Genomic DNA, 25,585 nt, shown 5'->3' with positions numbered 1-25,585 from the left:
AGTATTCATTGGTTTTTAAAGACTACTGATAGATTTGCCACATTAATAGATGTGAATAAGATAGTATAGAACAGAATGATTAATTTTTTAGAATCTGGACACTAGATTTACTATAATAATGTTGTATAATGACAGCTAACATTTATCAATCACTAACTTCATTCTAGGAGTCTTGGAAAGTGCTTAACATATTTGCAACAAGCCTAGAAGTGGTATAATTCTATTTCCATTTGATAAAGTAATTGGTGTTCACACAGGTATATGCGTGCTATGTGTTTAGTCGCTCGGTCATGTTTGATTCTTTTGCAACCCCATGGACTGTAATTCGCCAGCCTCCCCAGTCTATGGAATTTTTCAGGCAAGAATACTGGAGTGGGTTGCCATTTTCTCCTCCAGAGGATCTTCCTGACACAGGGATCGAACTGGGTCTCTTGTGTCTCCTGCCTTGGCAAGCGGATTCTTAACCACTGTACCATCTGGGAAGCCCATACACAGGTATATGCCTATTTCCAAACTCATCTAATTATAAACACTAAATATGTGTAGTTTTTAATACATCAGTTATGCCTTAATAAAGCTGTAAAGATACATAAGACTATGTTCATAACATGCTATATTTAAATGACTATATTTGAATCATTTTCTGTTATTGACATTTATATACCTTTAGCCTGTGCTATAAGGTATACCTGATAATCAAGTATGTTCCAGGAACATGAATTCCCCCTTCTCTTCTGCATTAGGAATACCACTTAATTGTATGGATATACCACTTCTTGTTTATCCATATGCTGGACTGAAAGACATTTTGGTTGCTTTCAATTTTCAGTGATTATGAATAAAGTTGCAATGAACACTTTTGCAGGTTTCATTGTGGACATATGTTTTCAGATCAGTTGAATAAATATCTAGGAGTGTAATCAGTGGGTTGCTAAAGACTATATTTAGGTTTGTAAGAAACTGCCAAATAGTCTCCCAAAGTGGCTGTACAATTTTGTATTTCTACCAGCAATGAATGAGAATCCCTCTTGCACTGGATCTTTGTCAACATTTTGCTATTAACAGTGTTAAATTTTAGCCATACCAACAGGTATGTAATAGTATCTCACTGTTTTAATTTTCATTTCTCCAATGACAAATGATACTGAGCATCTTTTCATTTGCCTATTTGGTACCTATATGTCTTCACTGTAGTATCTGTTCTGATCTTTTGCCCATTTTTTAATTGTGCTGTCTGAGTGTTAAGAGTTGTTTGTACATTTTACATAAAGTCTTTGACAAATATATGTCTGTAGCTTGTTGTTTTACTTCCTTAAAAGTGCAGTGTATTGTGTGTGCTTAGTGGCTTAGTTGCATCTGATTCTTTGTGACCCCCATGGATTGTACCCTGCAAGGCTCCTCTGTCGATGGGGATTCTCCAGGCAAGAATACTGGGGTGTGCCGGCATGCCCTCCTCCAGGGGATCTTCCCAACCCAGGTCTCTCGCATTGCAGGCAGATTCTTTACCAGCTGAGCCACCTATTAAGTCCAGCTTACAATGTTTTTCTTTCATGGATGTTTTGGGGTTTGTATCTAAACTTAAGGTAGTATTTTCTCTTATGTTTTCTTCTAGAAGTTTTATTGTTTGCATTTCACAAGTAGGTTTTTAAATCAGTTGTGAGTTAATTTTTGTGAAAGGTAAGCCACTGTTCTTTTTTTCTCATAAGGTTCTCTGTTAAAGACTGCTTCAGAAAGGTATCTTGCGAGTTTTAGCATAAAAAAATAGTAACAGATCTCAGCTAACAGATCTCATAATTTTTGAAATTAAAGTTTATTTCCAGATCTAAGGGAGAAACTCTAGCAATCTACCATGGCCACACCACATCTGTGGTTTAGCATGCTTTGCTGTGTGTGGCAATGTGATATAATAGTGACATTAGTAAGCTGGAATTCATTAGAAAGTGACTGGTATGATAAAGAGTCTGAGTACAATTGCTATGGCTGTTTCCATGATATGTCTATTTCCCCGATGTGAGAACTGACTCATTGGAAAAGACCCTGATGCTGATTGAAGGCAGGAGGAGACAGGGATGACAGAAGATGATATGGTTGGACGGCATCACTGACTCAATGGACATGAGTTTGAGTAAGCTCTGGGAGTTGGTAATGGACAGGGAAGCCTGGTATGGTGCAGATCGTGGGGTCACAAAGAGTCAGACACGACTGAGCAACTGAACTGAACTATTTCTCTATCTCTTTTATTCCTAGACATGGAACAGCTTGCAGGCAGGACATATATATTTTCATTATAGCCCAGAGTCTAGCATTTAGTGAGTGTTAAATAAGATTTAGCCAACAAATTTAGTGAAGAAGTTGAGGAGGTTTAATGTAGAAAATAAGAATTTCTTAGACAACAAATCCTTTTGAATAGCCATCATATCTCTTGGGAAGAGAATGCATGATAATTATCACCAAATATCTGAAGGGCTATCATGCAGAAAAGGAATTAGAAACAAAATAGAATTCACAGAGGTACAGAATTTCAACTCATTACACATAAGAGGAAGCTTCCTTATGGTGAGCCTACAATCACTGAAAAAATTAAAAGAGCTTGACTGAATCTTTTTGAGGGCTATTAGGAGAGGGGGCTTCTGCATTGAGAAGGAGCATGAATGAACCACTTCCCGTGTCTTTCAATGATGAAGCTCTATGGGCTCTAACAGATCTAGTACAGAGTCAAATTAAGAATCACAAAAGCCCTAAGAACAGAAATAACTACGATGTTCCATTCCATTTGTATTTAATAATTCAAAATTATAAAAAAAACCTATATTATAAAGTACTCATTAAGAACAATAAAGTTCATATGTTCCCATGATGACTGGTCCTTTTCTTCTTCAGATGGCAATAAACTATTCCCCCTTACTGCTTTCTTTCTCTCTTTTGAGCTGCTCCTTTGCAGGACCACACACATGTGATTATTTTGCTTATTGCCCAGTACTGATTTTCTGATTCTAATACAAGACAAAGAGTATGACAAAACTTCTTTGGGAATTATTTGTAAAACTAAAAACAAATAAAACCTACTCCCAAGAAACCCTAGGCAAAGATAGGAAAGTCCATGGCCTTTTCATTTCAAATGTTCATTTTTAATAACTACAGCATCAATAAATCTGGGGACTGTCTATCCATAGTATAAAATGAAGTCATGCAATTTAAAAATAAGAGCCACCTACAACAGATATACAAAGCTTGCCAGCACTAAAAGTGCTAACATTTATAATAATGACCAAGAGATGGTAATGCTATTCAAGCACAGCCTAAATTAAAGATGAGATGACTTATATTCCACTTAGTTTTAAATTTTATGTTTTTTTTTCCATTATGTTCTAACTCTTTGATATACATGCCAAGACACATGATTCAACAGAATGTCAGAGGCCTTGATCGTATATATGTGATAACAGAATTTAAGGCAAAAACTTTGTTAATGATTGTTAACTTACAAATGCTGTACTAACTTGTTGATTATAATTATCATGTAAATTATTTTTTCATTGTAGCTAAGCAAGTTTCATAGTTTACTCTCTTAATTTTTGAACACGTTTACAGGTTATGCGTTATTTCCCAATAATTCTGTAAAAAACCAAATGATAAGTAAGTCAACATTGATTTATTTATAACACTTCTCTATTTAGAAAACTAGTCCTCTGATTTAACTGATTCCTCTTGTTTGTTACTTAAACTCCTACAAGACACCTGTTAGAGCCTTCACGAAAAGGGAAGGAGAGTGAACTTTTTTTCTATAAATAATGTGAGGCATTCTATCCCTGATCCTGGAGCTACCAATGAGCTGGTATGGTCTCAAGACGAACTGACCTCCATAAGCGTCCCCAAGTTACAACACAAAAAGTACACTGAAATAACCTTGCCAGGTTTTGCTACGAGGGCTAGTCCTCGCTTAAGGAAAATAAACTGCTCCCTGAGGGAATTACATGGTTTAAAGATTTGAAATAAACCCATGGTGAACCATAAATACTTTTTTAGAGGAATTATATATAGTTTTTAAAAGCAAATAAAAAATACTTACTGGAACATCAACATATTTTGCAGCTGCTTTCACCTTAAGTGGAAAAGAGATAATTATGAGAATTATTTTCTTAACTTATAAGCACTATGATAGCAGTCAAAAGACAGCAGAGGAGAACTCATTCAAAATACTCACAGTGAATGACAGGATGGATGAAAAGAAAGTGCCTTCATCATATCTTGAGAGCTTAGACAACACCCCTTCCAGCACTGAAACAAACTAGAATCCAGTTTATGGTTGAGTATTTAGGATAGGACTGCACACACAAACACATAACAGGGAAAACAATTCTTGAACCAACTTCTCAGAAACCCAAACATACAAACTGACACCTAAGAGGTTGACTTGTGATGTTTATTATCTTATTTTGAAGATGAACTCTAAGGTCCTTGCACTTTTCAGGAAATAATATGTACATTTTTAAAGATAAAAGAACAATGTATAGTAGGAGTCTGGTTACTATGTGTGAGATAATTTAAACCACTTAGTAAATAACTTTAAATCCCTGAGACTATTCCTTAGAATAACTTTCAACACCAGTATAGATGAGTTCTCATCACAAGGAAAAATATTATAACTATGAATGGGGATGGATGATGTTAAGTAGGCTTATTGTGGTGACCATTTTGAAATTCAAACAGGTATCAGATCATTATGTTGTACACCTGCAACTAATATAATGTCAATAACATGTCAATAACACCTCAAGAAAAAAATAAGATGTTTAGAAACAATGGTCAAGCGTTCAAAGCCCATTCTATCATAATATCACTTGACCATTCACCAACTTTTTCTAACCACAGAAGAGGTTAAATGAAAAAGAGAACAGATAATGAAAAGGAGGTGTAACATCCGAGACTCTTGTAACACTAAAATAAAGTCTGATATATTAGCTTGCGAGTATTCACCAAGCAGCTCCAACTGGGACACGTAAGGATCACCCCGGCTTTCAGAAGCTTACAAAGCAGTCAGGAGCTCAAAGAGAGACAAACATGTCAGGGTACAATGGAAAGAGCACCAGACTGAGAAAATAAATCCTGATTCTGTTGCTGATTGCAACGTGGAGTCCAGACAACCAGTGCACCGGTTCTCCCATCAGTCAAACAGTGTGTTTGTGTTGGGGCAGTGATATGGAATTTAAATGGTCTTAAGAATTTTACCTTTCTAAAACTTTCAGTTTCTATGAAATGAAAATAAAGATATATATATATATATATATACACACATATATACTGTAATATAATTAAAAATGTGAAGCATTTTATTTCATTGAGTGGGAACATTAAGATATGGCATGAAGATAAAGAAGAGATGTTAATAAGGATCTCCTACAAGCCAGGCTTCAGCAATATGTGAACCATGAACTTCCAAATGTTCAAGCTGGTTTTAGAAAAGGCAGAGGAACCAGAGATCAAATTGCCAACATCTGCTGGATCATCGAAAAAGCAAGAGAGCTCCAGAAAAACATCTATTTCTGCTTTATTGACTATGCCAAAGCCTTTGTGTGGATCACAATAAACTGTGGAAAATTCTGAAAGAGAAGGGAATATCAGACCACCTGACCTGCCTCTTGAGAAATCTGTATGCAGGTCAGAAAGCAACAGTTAGAACTGGACATGGAACTACAGACTGGTTCCAAATAGGAAAAGGAGTACGTCAAGGCTGTATATTGTCACCCTACTTATTTAACTTATATGCAGAGTACATCATAAGAAACGCTGGACTGGAAGAAACACAAGCTGGAATCAAGATTGCCGGGAGAAATATCAATAACCTCAGATATGCAGATGACACCACCCTTATGGCAGAAAGTGAAGAGGAACTAAAAAGCCTCTTGATGAAAGTGAAAGAGGAGAGTGAAAAAGTTGGCTTAAAATTCAACATTCAGAAAACGAAGATCATGGCATCTGGTCCCATCACTTCATGGGAAATGGGGAAACTGGAAACAGTGTCAGATTTTATTTTTGGGGGCTCCAAAATCACTGCAGATGGTGATTGCAGCCATGAAATTAAAAGACGCTTACTCCTTGGAAGAAAAGTTATGACCAACCTAGACAGCATATTCAAAAGCAGAAACAATACTTTGCCAACAAAGGTCTGTCTAGTCAAGGCTATGGTTTTTCCAGTGGTCATGTATGGATGTGAAAGTTGGACTATGAAGAAAGCTGAGTGCCGAAGAATTGATGGTTTTGAACTGTGGTGTTGGAGAAGACTCTTGAGAGTCCCTTGGACTGCAAGGAGATCCAACCAGTCCATTCTAAAGGAGATCAGTCCTGAGTGTTTATTGGAAGGACTGATGCTAAAGCTGAAACTCCAGTACTCTGGCCACCTCATGCGTTGACTCAATGGAAAAGACTCTGATTCTGGGAGGGATTGGGGGCAGGAGGAGAAGGGGATGACAGAGGATGAGATGGCTGGATGGGGATCACCTACTCTACGGACATGAGTTTGGGTGAACTCTGGGAGTTGGTGATGGACAGGGAGGCCTGGCGTGCTGTGATTCATGGGGTCGCAAAGAGTCGGACACTACTGAGCCACTGAACTGACTGACCCTACATCTTTCCTTTTCAGAACTAAAATAATATGCACTATTGAAAAATTATATTTCCCAAAGGGAAAATACTGACAAGGTTTTTTAAATACGAAAAGGGAAATTAATGAAGGCTGGTTTTTGTTCACATAGCAGCTTCTTCAACAAAGTGATAATAGTTCCAGGGACACAGCTTATTGGTCTCTGGTGACCAGGGAACTTGCTGAGAGTGCACAGGAGATAATCTTTTCTCTATGGCTGGTCAATTACTGCAAAATAGTTTATGCAAAAGAAACAAAAACTTCCCTATAGGTTTCTCCATCACATCATTTGCGACATGATGTAAGAACACAGAAACAAATTCATGCAAACTGCTGACTAAAATTTTGTTTTTAAAGAACAAGAATTATGTATGGTTGGTTAGTTATCCTAGGGGACACAAACAGCAAATAACACAAAATTACAAATTGCTCACAACTAAAAGTCAATTGAGCACTTTCCTCCTGCTTGTTCAGATTTTTTGCCAGTCATAGCTGGCTAACTCAACTTGATGTGGTTGGCAAAGACCCAGAAGGCCAATACTCCAGGGCTGTGTCAGATGAGGGGAAGGGAATTCCAAAGTTAATGGCCCTCTGTGGAAAATGCCTCATCTCTAGTAACTCAAATCCTGAGCGCTAGTGTGAACTGGGTGATCTCATTTGCCACGAGGAGAGCGACCATTGCTATGGTTACCAGACAACCTGAACCACTGAAGGCTTTAGCACAGCACCTGGTTCCTGGTGCCTGCAAGCAAGTATCTGCTTACACAGGTGAGTGATGCTGAGGGGCTAGGCAAGGTAGCGGTGGACCTTGGATGGATTTAGAAGGTCTGAGGTTGAGTTGTAGCTCTGCCTACTCTCTGGCTATGAGTTAAGAGGCTGGACATTCAGCTTCTCTAGCCTCAGTGTACTCATCAGTAAAACAAGGAGGCTGACACTGCTCTGCCCACAACAAGGATGGGGTGGAGATCAACAGAGATGATTCAGATGAAGGGGCTGTGAAATGGCAACACACTAAGAGATGTAAAGAATGAATATTATTGGTATGATCAGCTAAATCACTAGGGATTATATGTCTAAAAACCTACACATATTAAGTTACAAGTTAGTGGGGGTAACCTGGGGGTTGTTCAGTGGTAAGGAGAAATAATAAATTTGGTTATGAGAGAATTGGTCTTATTCGATGAAATGATATCTGTGGAGGCAGGACAGAGTTGACACCATAAGTCAGAAGACCCAGGTCGGGATACTATCTGTTTCAAGGTCTTGGGGCTGACAGTAGAGGGAGGCTTTGGATACAGAGGTGGTCTGGCTCCAAAGCTCTGTTTTTTTATCATCACATTACAAACTTGTAATAATTAAATGATATGACAGTAATGTGCTTGGTATATAATGTGTTCAATAAACACTATTTGGTTATTATTATTGAGCACCTAGTATGGGAAATACAAAAAGGATGAATCTTAGAACCTTCCCTCTAGGAACATACAAACTAGCAGGAGAGAAAGAGATGTATACAGTTGGTCACGAGGCAAGGCAGGAAGTGATGAAGGACAAACAGTGTAACTGAAACTGACTTCCATCACAGGATAGTGGGTAAGCTTCATTCACATGGTAGCCTGGGACCTGAGCAGGATAGTTGAAATGGAGTGGCTAAAACAACATTGGGGGAAGTCCATTAGCAGATGACCCGCAGGCAGAAGTTTCCCCACTGTGGCAGATGGCAGCCTGTCTAGCTTGTCCTTTCTTTAGAGTATGAAGCAGCACCAGGTTATACCCCACTAAGTCCAACGTGTGGATGGGTGGTCCTGCTGCACGCATGTCACAGAATTCTTGGCCTCCATTTTAACAACAGGGCAGAGTCTCTCCCTGGGATCCTTCCTACTCCAAATGGTCCTGGGGGAGGCCCCATACAGCAGGGACTCTAAGTGCTTACATGGCAGTGAGCAGTGACTGGCCCCCTGGGACCAACCAGGTGAGCCATATGGTTCCAACAGGAAGGTTTTCTTTGTCAAGGCACATGTGGTGGAAGAGCTACCGTAAAACCCCACATCTATTAACATCAATGTTGACTAACAGCGATATAGTTTCCCCCTGGCTTTTAACTGTGTAGAGCTGCAAGAATCCAAAAAAATCCAGTTAAATGCTGGATTTAGTTGCTGTGTTTTTAACTGCTTCCTGTGAACTTTCTCTGTACAGCTCAGGGAGTATATAAATACTCACAGATTGCCTTGAGCTCGGTTCTCCTGAGAACGTCAGGTGGGAATGAAACCCTGTAATCTCTTTGTTTCCCTGCTCTTTATTGTGGATGTCATTTACTGGGTTTGTTGGAATAATACTGAGCACCTAAACTCTGTCTGGGTGATTACCAACTCTGTCTCATCACGTACACCCTCAGGGAAATTAAAGATGAAGGCACACTGAAGTGACTGGTACAACGAAACTTGCAGTGTGCCACACGGCATATGGGTTTAAATTTCCTGCTGGGTTTTAACAGGGTCTAAATGCTATGGACCTAACAGAAGCAGAAGATATTAAGAAGAGGTGGCAAAAATATACAGAAAGTGAAGTCACTCAGTTGTGTCCGACTCTTTGCGACCCCATGCACTGAAGCCTACCAGGCTCCTCCGTCAATGGGATTCTCCAGGCAAGAATACTGGAGTGGATTGCCTTTTCCTTCTCCAGTACACAGAAGAACTGTACAAAAAAGATCTTCATGACCCAGATAATCATGATGATGTGATCATTAATCTAGAGCCAGACATCCTGGAATGTGAAGTCAAGTGGGCCTTAGAAAGCTTCACTATGAACAAAGCTAGTGGAGGTGATGGAATTCCAGTTGAGCTGTTTCAAATCCTGAAAGATGATGCTGTGAAAGTGCTGCACTCAATATGCCAGCACATTTGGAAAACTCAGCAGTGGCCACAGGACTGGAAAAGGTCAGTTTTCATTCCAATCCCAAAGAAAGGCAATGCCAAAGAATGTTCAAACTACCTCACAATTGTACTCATCTCACATGCTAGTAAAGTAATGCTCAAAATTCTCCAAGCCAGGCTTCAGCAATACGTGAACCGTGAACTTCCAGATGTTCAAGCTGGTTTTAGAAAAGGCAGAGGAACCAGAGATCAAATTGCCAACATCCGTTGGGTCATCGAAAAAGCAAGAGAGTTCCAGAAAAACATCTATTTCTGCTTTATTGACTATGCCAAAGCCTTTGACTGTGTGGATCACAATAAACTGTGGAAAATTCTTCAAGAGATGGGAATACCAGACCACCTGACCTGTCTCTTGAGAAATCTGTATGCAGGTCAGGAAGAAACAGTTAGAACTGGACATGGAACAACAGACTGGTTCCAAATAGGAGGAGTACGTCAAGGCTGTATATTGTCACCCTGCTTACTTAACATATATGCAGAGTACATCATGAGAAACGCTGGACTGGAAGAAACACAAGCTGGAATCAAGATTGCCGGGAGAAATATCAATAACCTCAGATATGCAGATGACACCACCCTTATGGCAGAAAGTGAAGAGGAACTCAAAAGCCTCTTGATGAAAGTGAAAGAGGAGAGTGAAAAAGTTGGCTTAAAGCTCAACATTCAGAAAACAAAGATCATGGCATCCAGTCCCATCACTTCATGGGAAATGGATGGGGAAACAGTGGAAACAGTGTCAGACTTTATTTTTTGGGGCTCCAAAATCACTGTAGGTGGTGATTACAGCCATGAAATTAAAAGATGCTAGTCCTTGGAAGAAAAGTTATGACCAACCTAGATAGTCTATTGAAAAGCAAAGACATTACTTTGCCGACTAAGGTCCATCTAGTCAAGGCTATGGTTTTTCCTGTGCCAAATATGGATGTGAGAGTTGGACTGTGAAGAAGGCTGAGGGCTGAAGAATTGATGGTTTTGAACTGTGGTGTTGTAGAAGACTCTTGAGAGTCCCTTGGACTGCCAGGAGATCCAACCAGTCCATTCTGAAGGAGATCAGCCCTGGGATTTCTTTGGAAGGAATGATGCTAAAGCTGAAACTCCAGTACTTTGGCCACCTCATGCGAAGGGTTGACTCAATGGAAAAGACTCTGATGCTGGGAGGGATTGGAGGCAGGAAATGGCACCCTGGAGAAGGAAATGGCCCTGGAGAAGGAAATGGCACCCCACTCCAGTGTTCTTGCCTGGGAAATCCCACGGACAGAGGAGCCTGGCAGGTTTCAGTCCATGGGGTCACAAAGAGTTGGACACGACTTAGTGACTGAGTAACCACCATCTAAGACATATTTGAAGACATTAAATATTGATATATCTCACACACATCACAAAGTATATATAAATATGTCACAGACATTATGAAAATGCTTGAAAAGCCCCTGCTAGGTGATCTCAGGGCTGTCTTCTAACTCTAGCACATCGTGTGCTATGGAACTTGAGAGCCTGGGCAGAAAAGATGCAGGCCCTCGAGGCCTCCACACACAAACATATATAAGGATCTTTGCTTTAGACTGAGAAAAGGCTGTAGATATTTTTCTCATCCAATGCTCCTGCTTTTTTGATGAGGAAACAGTCATGCAAGGAGACCCAGTTGGTAGCATGAAGCAGGAATGAAGTCTCTCGCTCCTGAACTCCCAGTTTGTTTGAGTTAATTCTAATATAAGCTATGACAAACCTAGATAGTGTATTAAAAAGCAGAGACATCACTTTGCCAACAAAGGTCTGTCTACTCAAAGCTACAGTTTTCCCAGTAGTCACGTATGGATGTGAGAGTTGGACTATAAAGAAGGCTGAGTGCTGAAGAATTGATGCTTTCGAACTGTGGTGTTGGAGAAGACTCTTGAGAGTCCCTTGGACTTAACCAATCTTAAAGGAAATCAACACTGATCATTCACGTTCAGCAACAGTTGCTGAAGCTGAAGCTTCATTACTTTGGCCACCTGATGTGAAGAACTGACTCACTGAAAAGGACCCTGATGCTGAGAAAGACTGAGGGCAGGAGGAGAAGGGGACGACAAAGGATGAGATGGACTCAATGGACACGAGTTTGCGCAAACTCCAGGAGATGGTGAAGGACAGGGAAGCCTGGCGTGCTGCAGTCCACAGGGCACTAACGAGTTGGACACATGACTTAGTGACTGAACAACAATATGAGGTAGCAGTAAATGCGGCATTTCTTGTATGCTTCCCTTGGCAAGATTTAATGTTCCTGCCTGCATTTTTTCTCTTGGTAAAAATTATCTAAGTCCTTTTCTGGCTAGAAACTTTTTCTTCGGTCACATCACATAGCATTTGGGATCTTAGTTCCTCAACCAGGAACTGAACCCAAGTCCCCTGCATTGGAAGCACGCAGTCTTAAACACTGGACTGACAGGGAAGTCCCTAGAAGCTTTTGCTTTTGTTTTAAGGTGGTTTTCATCTGTCTACATCTTCCACAGGGGTCCCTGCAGATCACAGTTATAACACATATGCCTGAGAATAGCAGTTACTGATAGAATCATTTCCAATAGCTGACATCTTATGATTACATCAGTATTTCAATCCCATATCCTTCCTCTGAATTTCAGCCCCAAACACCTAAATACCTGAATGTTCCCTTGGTATCTCCTCCTTCCAGTATTTCAGAGGCAGCTCAGCTCCCAAATGGCTGATACTGATATCACTGTCTTTTCCTCTAAATCTGTTCCTCTCCCAGGGCATCCTGCATCACTGAAAGACATCAACATCCATCTCCTGCTTCAGGCTATAAACCTGGATGAATCCTCAATGTTTTTCTTTCTCTCCCCAATACTAACCCCTTGTCATAGTCTGCTCAGACTGCTGTAATGGAATGCTGTAGACGGGATGGCTTACAAACAACAATAATTTCTCATTGTCTGGAGGCTATAAGACCTTCTAGAACTAACACACACACACACAAAAAAACAACTGTCCTTTTCATCATAGGGGACTGGAATGCGAAAGTAGGCAGACAAGAGCTATCTGGAGCAACAGGTAAGTTTGGCCTTGTAGTACAAAATGAAGCATGGAGAAGCCTATTAGAGTTTTGTCAAGAGAGCGCACTGGTCATAGCAAACACTCTGTTCCAAAAAAAAAAACAAGAGATGACTCTACATATGCACATCACCAGATGGTCAATACCAAAATCAGATTGATTATGTTCTTTGCAGATGAAGATAGAGAAACTCTAGACACCAGCAAAAACAAGACTGAGAGCTGACTGTGGCTCAGATCATAACTCCTTATTGTCAAATTCAGACTTAAATTGAAAAAAGTAGGGAAAACAACTAGACCATTAGGTATAACCTAAATTAAATCCCTTACAGTCATACACTGGAAGTGACAAACAGCATCAAGGGATTAGATCTGTTAGACAGAGTGCCTGAAGAACTATGGACAGGGGTTCATGACACTGTACAGTGGGCAGTGATCAAGGCCATCCCCAAGAACAAGAAATGCAAAACAGAAAAATGGTTGTCTGAGGAGCTATTTGTAAATAGCTGAGAAAAGAAGAGAAGCTAAAGATAAAGGAGAAAAGGGAAGATATATCCATCTGAATGCAGGGTTCCAAAGAATAGCAAGGAGAGATAAGAAAGCCTTCCTCAGTGGTCAATGCAAAGAAATAGAGGAAAACAACAGGGTGGGAAAGACTAGAGATCTCTTCAAAAAATTAGAGATACCAAGTGAACATTTCATGCAAAGATAGGCACAATAAGACAGAAATGGTATGGAACTAACAGAAGCAGAAGATATTAAGAGGTGGCAAGAATACACAGAATTAAACAAAAAAGATCTTCATGACCCAGATAACCACAATGAGTGATCATTCACCTAGAGCCAGAGATCCTGGAGTGTGAAGTCAAGTGGGCCTCAGGAAGCATCACTACCAACAAAGCTAGTGGAAGTGATGGAATACCAGTTGAGTTATTTCAAATCCTAAAACATGATGCTGTGAAAGTGCTGCACTCAATATGCCAGCAAATTTGGAAAACTCATCAGTGGCCACAGGACTGGAAAAGATCAGTCTTCATTCCAATCCCCAAGAAAGGCAATGCCAAAGATTGTTTGAACTATCACACAATTTCACTCATCTCACACACTAGCAGAGTAATGCTCAAAACTCTCCAAGTGAGGCTTCAACAGTACATGAACTGAGATTGTTCAGATGCTCCAGCTGGATTTAGAAAAGGCACAGGAACCAGAGATCAAATTTCTAACATCTGCTGGATCATAGAAAAAGTACCTACTTCTGCTTCATTGACTATGCTAAAGTCTTTCACTGTGTAGATGACAAGAAACTGTGGAAAATTCTTAAGAGAGATGGGGATACCAGACCACCTTACCTGCCTCCAGAGAAGTCTGTATGCAGGTCAAGAAGCAACAGTTAGAACTGGACATGGAATGATGGACTGGTTCAAAATTGGGAAAGAAGTATGTCAAGGCTGTTTACTGTCACCCTGCTTATTTAACTTACATGCAGAGTACATCATACGAAATGCTGGGCTGTATAAAGCACAAGCTGGAATCAAGATTGCTGGGAGAAATATCAATAACCTTAGATATGTAGATGACATCACTCTTATGGCAGAAAGTGAAGAAGAACTAAGGAGCATCTTGACGAAAGTGAAAGAGGAGGGTAAAAAAGTTGGCTTAAAACTCAACATTCAGAAAACTAAGATCATGGCATTCGGTCCCATCAATCCATAGCAAATAGATGGGGAAACAATGGAAACAGTGGCAGACTTTATCTTTTTGGGCTCTAAAATCACTGCAGATAGTGACTGCAGCCATGAAATTAAAAGATGCTTGTTCCTTGGAAGAAAAGCTATGACCAACCTGCTGCTGCTGCTGCTAAGTCGTTTCAGTTGTGTCCGACTCTGTGTGATCCCATGGACGGCAGCCCACCAGGCTCCTCTGTCCCTGGGATTCTCCAGGCAAGAATACTGGAGTGGGTTGCCATTTCCTTCTCCAAAGCATGCAAGTAAAAGGGAAAGTGAAGTCGTTCAGTAATGTCCAACTCTTCGTGACCCCATGGACTGTAGCCTACCAGGCTCCTCTGTCCATGGGATTTTCTAGGCAAGAGTACTGGAGTGGGATGACCAACCTGGATAGCTTATTGAAAAGCAGAGACATTATTTTGCTGACAAAGATCCGTATAGTCAAGTCCTTCAGTTCAGTTCGGTCACTCAGTCGTGTCTGACTCTGCAACCCGATGGACCACAGCACACTAGGCCTCTCTGTCCATCACCAACTCCCAGAGTTTACTCAAACTCATGTCCATTGATTCGGTGATGCCATCCTACCATCCCGTCTTCTGTTGTCCCCTTCTCCTCCCACTTTCAATCTTTCCCAGCATCAGGGTCTTTTCAAATGAGTGAATTCTTTGCATCACATGGCTAAAATATTGGAGTTTCAGCTTCAACATCAGTCCTTCCAATGAATATTCAGGGCTGATTTCCTTCAGGATGGACTGATTGGATTTCCTTGCAGTCCAAGGGACTCTCAAGAGTCTTCTCCAACACCACAGTTCAAAAGCATCAGTTCTTCAGTGCTCAGCTTTCTTTATAGGCCAACTCTCACATCCATACATGACTCCTGGAAAAACCATAGCTTTGACTAGGTGGACTTTTGTTGGCAAAGTAATGTCTCTGCTTTTTAATATGCTGTCTAGATTGATCATAGATTTTTTCCAAGGAGCAAGTGTCTTTTAATGTCATGGCTGCAGTCACCATCTGCAGTGATTTTGGAGTCCCCTAAAATAAAGTTTGTCACTGTTTCCCCATCTATTTGCCATATAGTGATGGGACCAGATGTCATGTTCTTAGTTTTCTGAATGTTGAGTTTCAAGCCAACCTTTTCACTCTCCTCTTTCACTTTCATCAAGAGGCTCTTTAATTCTTTCTCACTTTCTTCCATAAGTGTAGTGCCATCTGCATATCTGATATTATTGATATTTCTCCCAGCAATCTTGATTTCAGCTTGTGTTTCTTCCAGCTCAGTGTTTCTCATGATGTACCCTGCATATAAGTTAAATAAGCAGGGTGACAATATACAGCCTTGATGTACTCCTTTCCCATTTGGAACCAGTCTGTTCCATGTCTAGTTCTAATTGTTGCTTCCTGACCTGCATACAGATTTCTCAGGAGGCAGGTCAGGTGGTCTGGTATTCCCATCTCTTTTAAGAATTTTCCACAGTTTGTTGCGATCCACACAGTTAAAGTCCTTGGCATAGTCAGTGAAGCAGAAGTAGATGTTTTTCTGCAACTCTCTTTCTCAGTGATCCAATGGAGGTTGGCAATTTGATCTCTGGTTCTTCTGCCTTTTCTAAAACCAGCTTGAACATCTGGATGTTCATGGTTCATGTACTGTTGTAGCCTGGCTTGGAGAATTTTAAGCATCACTTTGCTAGAATATGAGATGAGTGCAATCATGTGGTAGTTTGACCATTCTTTGGCATTGACTTTCTTAGGGATTGGAATGAAGACTGAACTTTTCCAGTCCTGTGGCCACTGCTGAGTTTTCCAAATTTGCTGGCATATGGAGTGCAGCATTTTCACAGCATCATCTTTTAGTATTTAAATAGCTCAACAGGAACTCCATCACCTCCACTAGCTTTGTTTGCAGTGATGTTTCCTAAGGCCCACTTGACTTCACAACTCAGGATGTCTCGGACTAGGTGAGTGATCACACCATTGTGATTATCTGGGTTGTGAAGATTTGCTTTGTGAAGTTCTCTGTTTATTCTTTCCACCTCTTCTTAATATCTCTGCTTCTGTTAGGTACTGCTCTGTGGTTTTGTGGTGCCTCGTAATGACTGAAGGCAGCCCCTAAAAGGGGAGCCTTGTCAGGGCTTTATACCGACCTGCCAATGCCAAGAGATCCTCAAGGTCCCTGCTAGAAGAGAGACCAGAGGTGGGCAAAGTGTGTGGACTGATCTTTCCTTTCTTGGTCACCTTTTCCTGGGCTCTGATCATTCTGTAATTGCATGGGGGATAAGAACTACTAACACAATCTGTTGGATCATAGACTTTCAATGGACTTGTGATTCATGCCATTACTATGTACTTTTACTTAGACCCCAAGCTTGGCAGTCACGGAAGTGCCTAGCCTTGCTAGGAGTTACAAGTTACAACAGCATGTTTGGGTGTGAGGTGGAGCTCTAGCTCCAGGAAAGTCTCTTAGTCAAAGCTATGGTTTTTCCAGTAGTCACATATGGATGTAAGTTGGACTGTAAAGAAAGCTGAACACTGAAGAATTGATGCTTTTGAACTGTGGTGTTGGAAAAGACTCTTGAGAGTCCTTTGGACTGCAAGGAGATCTGACCAGCAAGCCTAAAGGAAATCAGTCCTGAATATTCATTGGAAAGACTGATGCTGATCCTTAAACTCCATTCCTTTGGCCACCTGATGCAAAGAACTGACTCATTGGAAAAGACCCTGATGCTGGGAAAGACTGAAGGCAGAAAAAGGGGATGACAGAGGATGAGATGGCTGGATAGCATTACCGACTCAATGGACATGAGTTTGAGCAAGCTCCAGGAGATGGTGAAGGACAGGAAAGCCTGACTGCTGCAGTCCATGGGGTTGCAAAGAGTCGGACATGTCTGAGCAACTGAACTGGAGGCTGAGAAGGCAGCAATCAAGGTGCTGGCAGATTTTATGTCTGATGAGGACCCACTTCATGGTTCAAAGATGATATCTTCTGGCTGTGTTTTCACCTGGCAGAAAGGACTAGGGAGCTTTGTGGGGTGTTTTATATAAGGAATCTAATCCCATTTATGAGGGCTTTAACCTCATGACCTTATTACCTCCCAAGTATACCACGTTAAAATACCACCACACTGAGGACTAGGTTTTAATATATGAATTGTGGGAGGACACATTCAGTCTTACCACCCTACCCATTGTATATCTTAAATGTCTTTGGATTAGTCCAACAGAGACCAATGTTACAATCTCCTTCCTACTCCCTCTCAATCAGTTTGCTGTGCACAATCAAATGAATCATCTTATAATGCAAATAAATGTGATTAATTCCCTACTGCTGCTCTTTACCACTCCAACCCTTCAATGACTTCTCATTGCTCTTAGGATGAACACATTAAACTCCTCAGGCCTGTAGCTGGGCTTTGCAGCAAGATTCCATACTACCTCTCAGGGAGAGGAGTTTCCCTATATGCTGAGGGAACCATCAGCATATAGTTAAACCGGAAGTGGGAAAGTCACAGAAATGTACGGAATGAGTTCAAAAGAAAAGCATAGATGGAAAGTCAAGAATACCACCATTAAGCAGCTAGGTGGAGAGAACCCAAGGATGGAAAGCTGAGCTCTTTTCCAGGCATGAAAAATGGGTGTGTAGGTGGGACATATGCTGCTGAGTGTTACATGTGATTAACAGACATGGATCATCTCAAAATATTTGTGAAGACATGTGGATAAGAAGAGGATGCAGAAGTAGAATTGAAGAGAGGAGATAAAAAGAAGGATGTGTTACTCCTTATTCATCCATATGTAATAAACATATTTATCCATATGCACAGACAACTTAAAGTATGGAAAGAAGCATTTGGGATACAAGGAATTCACTATTTTATTAATCTACTTTATATTGAATTAATATGATATTGAAATAATATGGTATAAAAAGTCTAGGACAGATCTCTTAGAATTTGCTGTTCATAAAGGTCATCAGTGTAGAAGTTACATATTTTAATTTTCACAGTCTTTTGTTTTTTACTGATTTCCTGGAGATCTGGAATCAGCAAGTGCATTGGATTGGGAATCTGAAACTCAGCTTTGAATCTTGACACTTGCACTTATTAGGTGTGTGACTCTGGTTAGTTTACTCTGCTGGTTTGAAGAATAGATTCTTATCTGTGAAATAGGGTAAGACCACCTATTTCCTAGGTGCTATGTGTGCAGGTTGAATTAAATAATACATGTATAGTCACTCTTTCTCAGTAGGTACATCAGAAATATCTCTCTTAAAAAATCATTTCTTCTTTGGTGAAAACAAATGGGAATACACTATCTTAGGAGCTGTCTTATTTTTAAATATACTTTAGTCTTAAGGTAGTTTATATAGCCATCTAGGTGCAGGGTCATCAGAGCAGTGTTTCTGACTCAGAAACCCCTACATCAAAATCACCATGATGAGTGGTTAAGCATGCACAATCCTGTCCTTCTTCCAAAACTTCTGGAAAGCAGGACTTGGGCATCTGCATTTTAAAAAGCTCTCAGGCAATTTTTTGGTACGTTAGCATTTAGGAATTGTATAACAGAATTGTAATAATTTATCTTTGCTTAATGAAACAAAATTTGCTACTTATTGTCATCTTTGAGCAAATAGCATTTTTAAATAAGATGGTTGCCCAAACTACCAAATGAATTTATTTTTTTACTTTTAAACTAAAGATTATTTAAAAGTGCTATTTGACTATAGGAGAAAGGATCCATAGAGAATAACTACAATCTAGACCTGATTTCTAAATATAATATTAATAGCTAGTTTCAATAGGCTATTTAAAATGAATTAAAATGAAAATTTCAATTCCTCAGTTGCACTAGCCATGTCTCAAGTGCTCCACACCCACATGTTACCATACTGGATGGTGCAGGATAAACATTTGTATCATCACAGACAGTTCTAGAGGATAGTGCTGATCTCTGGAACACCATTTCCTGAGTCAAATACACTAGTTTTGTGATTATCCAAACACATTTGATATAGAAAAATTTAGGTTTCTTCCTTTGCCAGAAACAAATGCAGAGATGATGTGCAGCCCTGCCTGCCTTTTCTGCAACCCTCCTCCCCAAACCAAAACTAATTACAGTCTTTTTGCCTTGTTACCTATTTAAACCTTTGTGAATTGCATGTGTGTGAGTGCGTGCTCAGTCAGGCCTGACTCTTTGTGACGCCGTGGGCTGCAGCCTGCCAAGCTCCTCTGTCCATGAGACTCTCCAGGCAAGAATACTGGAGTGGGTTGCCATTTCCTCCTCCAGGGGATCTTCCTGACCCAGGGATTGAACCCATGTCTCCTGCACTGGCAGGTAGATTCTTTACCACTGCGCCACCTGGTAAGCCCTATGAACTGCATGAAAAAAAAGTAAGGTGAAAACGTTAGTCACTCAGTCACGTCTGATTCTTTGCAACCCTGTGGACTATAGCCTGCCGGGTTCCTTTGTCTATGGAATTCTCCAGTCAAGAATACTGGAGTGGGTAGACATTTCCTTCCCCAGGGGATCTGACAGATTCTTTATCTTCTGAGCCACCAGGGAAACCCTTGCACTTTCAGTAGCTCCCTTTATGTATCGTTCTCACGGAAGACAACTTCCACAGAAGAAGTGTGCTGACAGTGAGGCTCCATCTGGACAGAATTTCCCCGGATGGCTCACAGACAATGGAGGTGCTCTGCTAACTATGTCCCTGTGGCGGGCTGGTAGCACACTGCTGCTCAAAGCGGCTGGCTAGACTCCGGGGAGGGCAGGAACCTCCTGGTTCTTCCTCTAGGAGCTTCATTCTCCTGCGGTTCACCACCTCCCCAGCCTGCCAGAAGGTTTTCCTGTTAACTCTTCTCCTTTGCCCTTGTTGGTGAGTGAGTGTTGCCAGTGCAGGTATTTCTGGGGTGGAAGCCACCAGAGCAAGAACAAATGGAAGGTGATGTTACTCCAAAATAATTTTTCTTTGTGACTTTTTTACACCTGAAGACCTGCTACCAGAGAATTTGGAAAACACACAAAATAAATTCTAAGAAATCCTCCATACCCTCAAATTAACTATAATCCCACCACCCAGATAAAAGCTCTGTTGACATTTTCAGGTTTATCTGTCTTTTCTGTATGTGATAACAATTCAGATAATAGTTTCCACTTCTAAATATTCAGCTTTTTTCCCATTTAACACTATATTATGAAACTTTAATATTATAGTCTTTGAAAGCAAACTTTCTTAATATAGATGTCCTAAAATTTACCACTGATCTCATGTTAGAGATTAAAGCTGATGCCAGTTTTTAATTAGAAATAACGTGACAACTATTAATGTATATAAATTTTGTGCCTCTCTCTGGGTAGTAAGAAAAAAATACAAAAAGGATTTTAGGTGAATGGGCATCAGTGTACTCGACAGAGTTCTAAACTATCTTCTAGAAAGTTTGTAGCCATTTATACCTCCATATACAGAAAATTTGAGTGTCCCATTTGACCTTTCTAAAATCAAGTGATAGCTTAAAAACATCTGTGCTAATTTCTAGAAGAATATATTATGTAAATTGTAGTTTTTTGGTATTGCTTAAATTAATGAGGCTTAACATTTTTCATGCTTACTGGGCATCTCTATCTTTCCTTTTCTAAGCAACATGTACTTGGGGACTTCCCTGGTGGTCCAGTGGTAAAGAGTTTGCCTTCCAACGCAGGAAGTGTGAATTTGATCCCTGGTTGGGGAACTAAGAACCCACATACTTTGTGGCTAAAAAACAAAAACCGAACAGAAGCAACCTTGTAGCAAATTCAATAGAGACCTTGAAAAAATAAACAACATGTCCTATGTCTGTTTACTGAATTGAAGGTGGCTTTTCCTTTGTATTTTTTTTATTCTTTCGCATTCTGTATATACTTCTAATTGTTTTATGAAGTCTGATCTGGGGTTCTTCAATCAAGTATCTGTTCTTATGAAAGTGCCCCTCAGGGACCCATCCATCCTCTTTCCTCACTCTTTCAGCTTCCCAGGCTCTCAGGCTGTCCATCTCTTTTCCTATCGGACCCTGACCTCAAATGTCACCTATGGCAGTCTGTTCCACCTTAGTGCTAGTGCTAGTCGCTCAGTCGTGTCCGACTCTTTGCGACCCTATAGATTGTAGCCCACCAAGCTCCTCTGTCCATGAGGATTCTCCCGGTAAGAAAACTGGAGTGGGTTGCCATTCACTTCTCCATGGGATCTTCCTGACCCAGGGTTTGAACCCAGGTCTCCTGCACTGCAGGCAGATTTTTACCATCTGACCACCAGGGAAGCCCTCACTGCTACTGCTGAGTCACTTCAGTCGTGTCCGACTCTGTGCGACCCCAGAGACGGCAGCCCACCAGGCTCCCCCGTCCCTGGGATTCTCCAGGCAAGAACACTGGAGTGGGCTACCATTTCCTTCTCCAATGCAGGAAAGTGAAAAGTGAAAGTGAAGTCGCTCAGTAGTGTCTGACCCTCAGCGACCACATGGACTGCAGCCTACCAGGCTCCTCCATCCATGGGATTTTCCAGGCAAGAGTACTGGAGTGGGGTGCCATTGCCTTCTCCGAGGGAAGCCCTTAGTGGAATTTTAAATGGAACACTCACTGATGCTTCATCACTACTTATACAACTCAAGGGCATAGCTTTTGTCAAAGATATCTGAAGGAAGTCGTGGGAGGCCTCTGAGAGTGGAGAACCTCAGACATCACCCTGTCAGCCTTTGTCCACCTGTGAGACTGGTTCTAGAGTCCCAGTGCTGCCACCACAACCAACAAGCTAATTCCAAGAACTGATGGCCACTCAACTCATCCCTAGAGACAAACAGTAAGAGAACGTGAGTGTGAAAGAGTAAGCGGCTACTGGACAAGAGAGTTATTTTTAGAAACTTTAGAAAGCCAAATTAATCATAAACAAAAACCCAAAAGTTACTGACAAAGAGCGTTCATAATTTGATCCTAATTTTTCTTAAAATACGAACTTTTTCACATCTACCTTAAAGTTATTATTTCTGAGTCAGGTATTTCGAAACCTAAGATACACATTTCTAAAAATTCACAGTTGAAAATTATATAAAGAATACCTTACCTTTGAAACTAGGAGTGAAATGATTTCTTTTACAGTGTTGTCAATCAAATCATCTATTTTGGAATGGTACTGCTGCTAGATATTAAAAGACAAAGATGCATTAGTTGAAGTGGACACAAAACTTACTTGTCATTAGGCATAAATGCTTTAAAGCTACTAGTTATGACATATCAGATTTACACAAAATGACCATTTTGCACCTTAGAAGAACAAAACCTTGAAAATGATCCACCAATCAACACTTTGTACATTGTGGGGTTTGAAAATTTTCCCATGTGCTCTGTTGAGTTAAGCAGCTAATGGGGTTATTATACAGATGAATTGAGTTCTTATTCTTATTCAGACAGAGGAATGTGAAGGATACTTTTTGTCTTCTCCTCTATAATTAAGGTGGCCGAGTATTTTTCTAAAGGGTTGGTTTAGCTGGAGAAGCAAAAAGACTGGAAAAAGATTTAATTAATACAGCATTTCATGTCTGACAACTCTCATTCATAAGTTATTTTAAATGTGTTCTAGAAATAAAATGAGCTCCCAATTGTTCTCGCTGAAAGGACCTTTTTATCAGCATGGGGAGCTGCAGTTTATACAATTCTTACAATATGCTCAAGCAAGGGCAAAATTAAAATTTCATCAACAAAGGTGATAGATGGTAACAAATTAATAGGCCATAAAAGGTACAATGAAACAGCACTCACTCCCCATAGTTTTTTTTACTGCTTCCTCATGAAAATGATGCCTTTAAGTAAATGCAAAAAAAAGATGTATTTAAAATAAACCTGAAAGACTCTTTATTTTTTGCCTTCTTTAGAGACTACTAGAGAGTTCTCTTAAATTAGCAGGAGCTTTGGCTTCAGCGGTGTGTGAAGGCACATTCATTGAAACAGTAATTCTTCCTTTAGAAGCATTTATCTGACGGCTGATTGTCCGCAATAGCCACTTCACAGAAAATGTGACTTGTAAAGACTAACCCTATCTTGATGGTTCAAGGCTTCTTGGAACAGCTAACATAATGCATGGAGTAAAAGTACTCAGGTCAGTATAAACATCAGACCAACTTAACAGCTGCTGGTTGAATGGTTTCCAAAGATGGGAGTTTTTGAAAGCTATTTTTCCTTCTGAAAACATGTCTCAAAGTTTCCACACAGAACAAAACATCAACTTAGGTCTGTTCTGGAACACGCAGGAATGAGGTCCCCCCACAGGCTTTCAAAGCAACAAGCCATCATCTACCTGCATAAATAATGAAGAAAGGAGGCAGAATTTTGGAGCACGGGGATTATTTTCTTTTCCTGCTTGGGTGTGTGTGTATGCCTGCGTGTGTGTGTGTGTGTTGAGAAGAGATCTTAAATTAAGCACACATATATGAACAGGGAACTTTCTAGGCAAGTATTTTTCACTCAGGGAAAGAAAATACTAAGTGTCTGTCTCACCTAAAGCCTTACTGATCCCCAAATTTGTACTCCCCAAAGGACAAACAGAATGGAAGCCCAGAGGGTGGATTCCTACTGCTGTAGGTTTGTTTTTTTTTTTTTTGCTTTCAGAGCAGCTTGAAGAGAAGGAAAGGAAAAACAAAACAACAAAACAAAGAAAAGCAAGGTAGAAAAGGAGGAGCTTGAAACACCTGGCCTAAAAACCTGGCTGGTAGTTGAGATGACCAAGAAGACCCCAGAGGCGCAGGTACAAAAACATCACTTCCCCGTCCCCACGAACCCCCTCCTCCTAACTGAAACTGTTCCGCTGACCAGGCAGTGGAGGAGCTTATGCAAATAAGCTCTGCTGGCTCCCCCTCCAGGCACTCTCTTTTCATATCCTTCTCTCTCCAGATTTGCGCCTGTGTAGCAGGAGGAAATAAAAATAGCAGACTGAGCCTTCTCTTTGGGGTAGAAAAGGAAAGGGATACAGGAGACGGGTTTCAAGCTACTCTCCTTCCTCTACATGGAAAGTGCTACAAAACATTCAGAGTCCCCTGAAGCTGCAAAGTTTCACCTTCTTGCGCATGCCTTATCCTCAATGTTTATCTCTCTTTGCCATAACTTTCATTTTTAACCAAGAAAATAATGAAATGGCATCAGAAAGCTATTGGATATAGAACAGCAGAGCTTCTACACATTTGACTTTTGGGTTGCACTGACTTTTGGCAATTTCTTAAAATCAAGAGATGAGCCACTACAGAGGTCATTTATTTCCTTTTTATTGAAAGGCAGGGAAAAGCAGGCTCTAGGAGCCATCCAATTCTCCTATAATGCACACCTTTAGACTGCTGTTTTCTTTCATGTTTAATCTAGCCAAAAGCAGAGGGAGGGAAAGAGAGCAAGTTAAAAAGGAAGAAGTGGGGTGGGAGGGAGGCTCAAGAGGAAGGGTACATGTGTATACTTATAGCTGATATGCATTGCTGTACAGCAAAAACTAACATAATATTGTAAGTTTTTATAATCAATTATAATCAATTATACTCTGATTTTAAAAGTATATAATTTTAAAAGAGGGGAAAAAAAGTATACATTTTAAATGTGTTACCCAGGGGGCAAACCTAAATAGTATAATCGTTGCTAGGTTGTTTTTTTTTTTTAATGTGAGATTTTGGTGGTACTAATGGTAAAGAACCTTTCTGTTGATGCAGGAGACACAAGAGAAGTGGGTTCAATCCCTGGGTTGGGAAAATCCCCTGGAGTAGGAAACGGGAACTCACTCCAATATCCTTGTCTGGAAAATTCCATGGACAGAAGAGCCTGGCGGGCTACAGTCAATGAGGCTGCCGAGAGCTGGCCACGACCGAGTGACTGAGCAGTAGTTTGCTGCTGTCAGTTTATCTGACCAGCTCTGACTTCACTAATACTAAATCTGAAAGCAGCTGGGAACTTCCAGAGTCTGCTCTAGCTGTACAGGTAGCAGATGTGGTCTAGGAGTACTCTGAGTGGAAATGTGGAGGTAGCTTCAGGATTCATATTTTACATACATACTCTGCAAAGAGAATAACCCAGAAATGCCACATACAGGTAACAGAAAGTTAGCTAGAAAAAAGTTATTCATTAGGGGATCCAGATAGTTTCCAAAGACAAATATAAACACACAAAGAGATCAAAACAGGCATGAACAGAATTTATCTGGAAATATGGACATTTCCTAAGCTAAAGTTGATAAGTTTTCATTTAGATTA

General features: G+C 40.5%; 1 protein-coding gene across 19 annotated transcripts in view; it reads right to left on the bottom strand.

The window, feature by feature from the left end:
• CADPS2 (calcium dependent secretion activator 2) overlaps positions 1-25,585 on the bottom strand; it is a 569,431-nt gene that overhangs the window by 37,138 nt on the left and 506,708 nt on the right. For 17 of the 19 annotated variants that reach the window (XM_013963420.2, XM_013963417.2, XM_013963426.2 and 14 more), the window contains 3 exons: positions 22,429-22,503; positions 4,205-4,288; positions 4,070-4,102 (listed from right to left, as the gene is read on the bottom strand). In XM_013963420.2, the coding sequence (XP_013818874.1) occupies positions 4,070-4,102; positions 4,205-4,288; positions 22,429-22,503 (192 nt within the window). The remainder of the gene's footprint in view (positions 1-4,069; positions 4,103-4,204; positions 4,289-22,428; positions 22,504-25,585) is intronic. The other 2 variants (XM_018046978.1, XM_013963421.2) reach the window with 1 other exon arrangement.

Source organism: Capra hircus, chromosome 4 (assembly GCF_001704415.2).
Source record: "Capra hircus breed San Clemente chromosome 4, ASM170441v1, whole genome shotgun sequence".
Lineage (NCBI taxonomy): Eukaryota > Metazoa > Chordata > Mammalia > Artiodactyla > Bovidae > Capra > Capra hircus.
The sequence above is the reverse complement of the archived record's forward strand: the minus strand, read 5'-3'. Positions and strand labels throughout refer to the sequence as shown.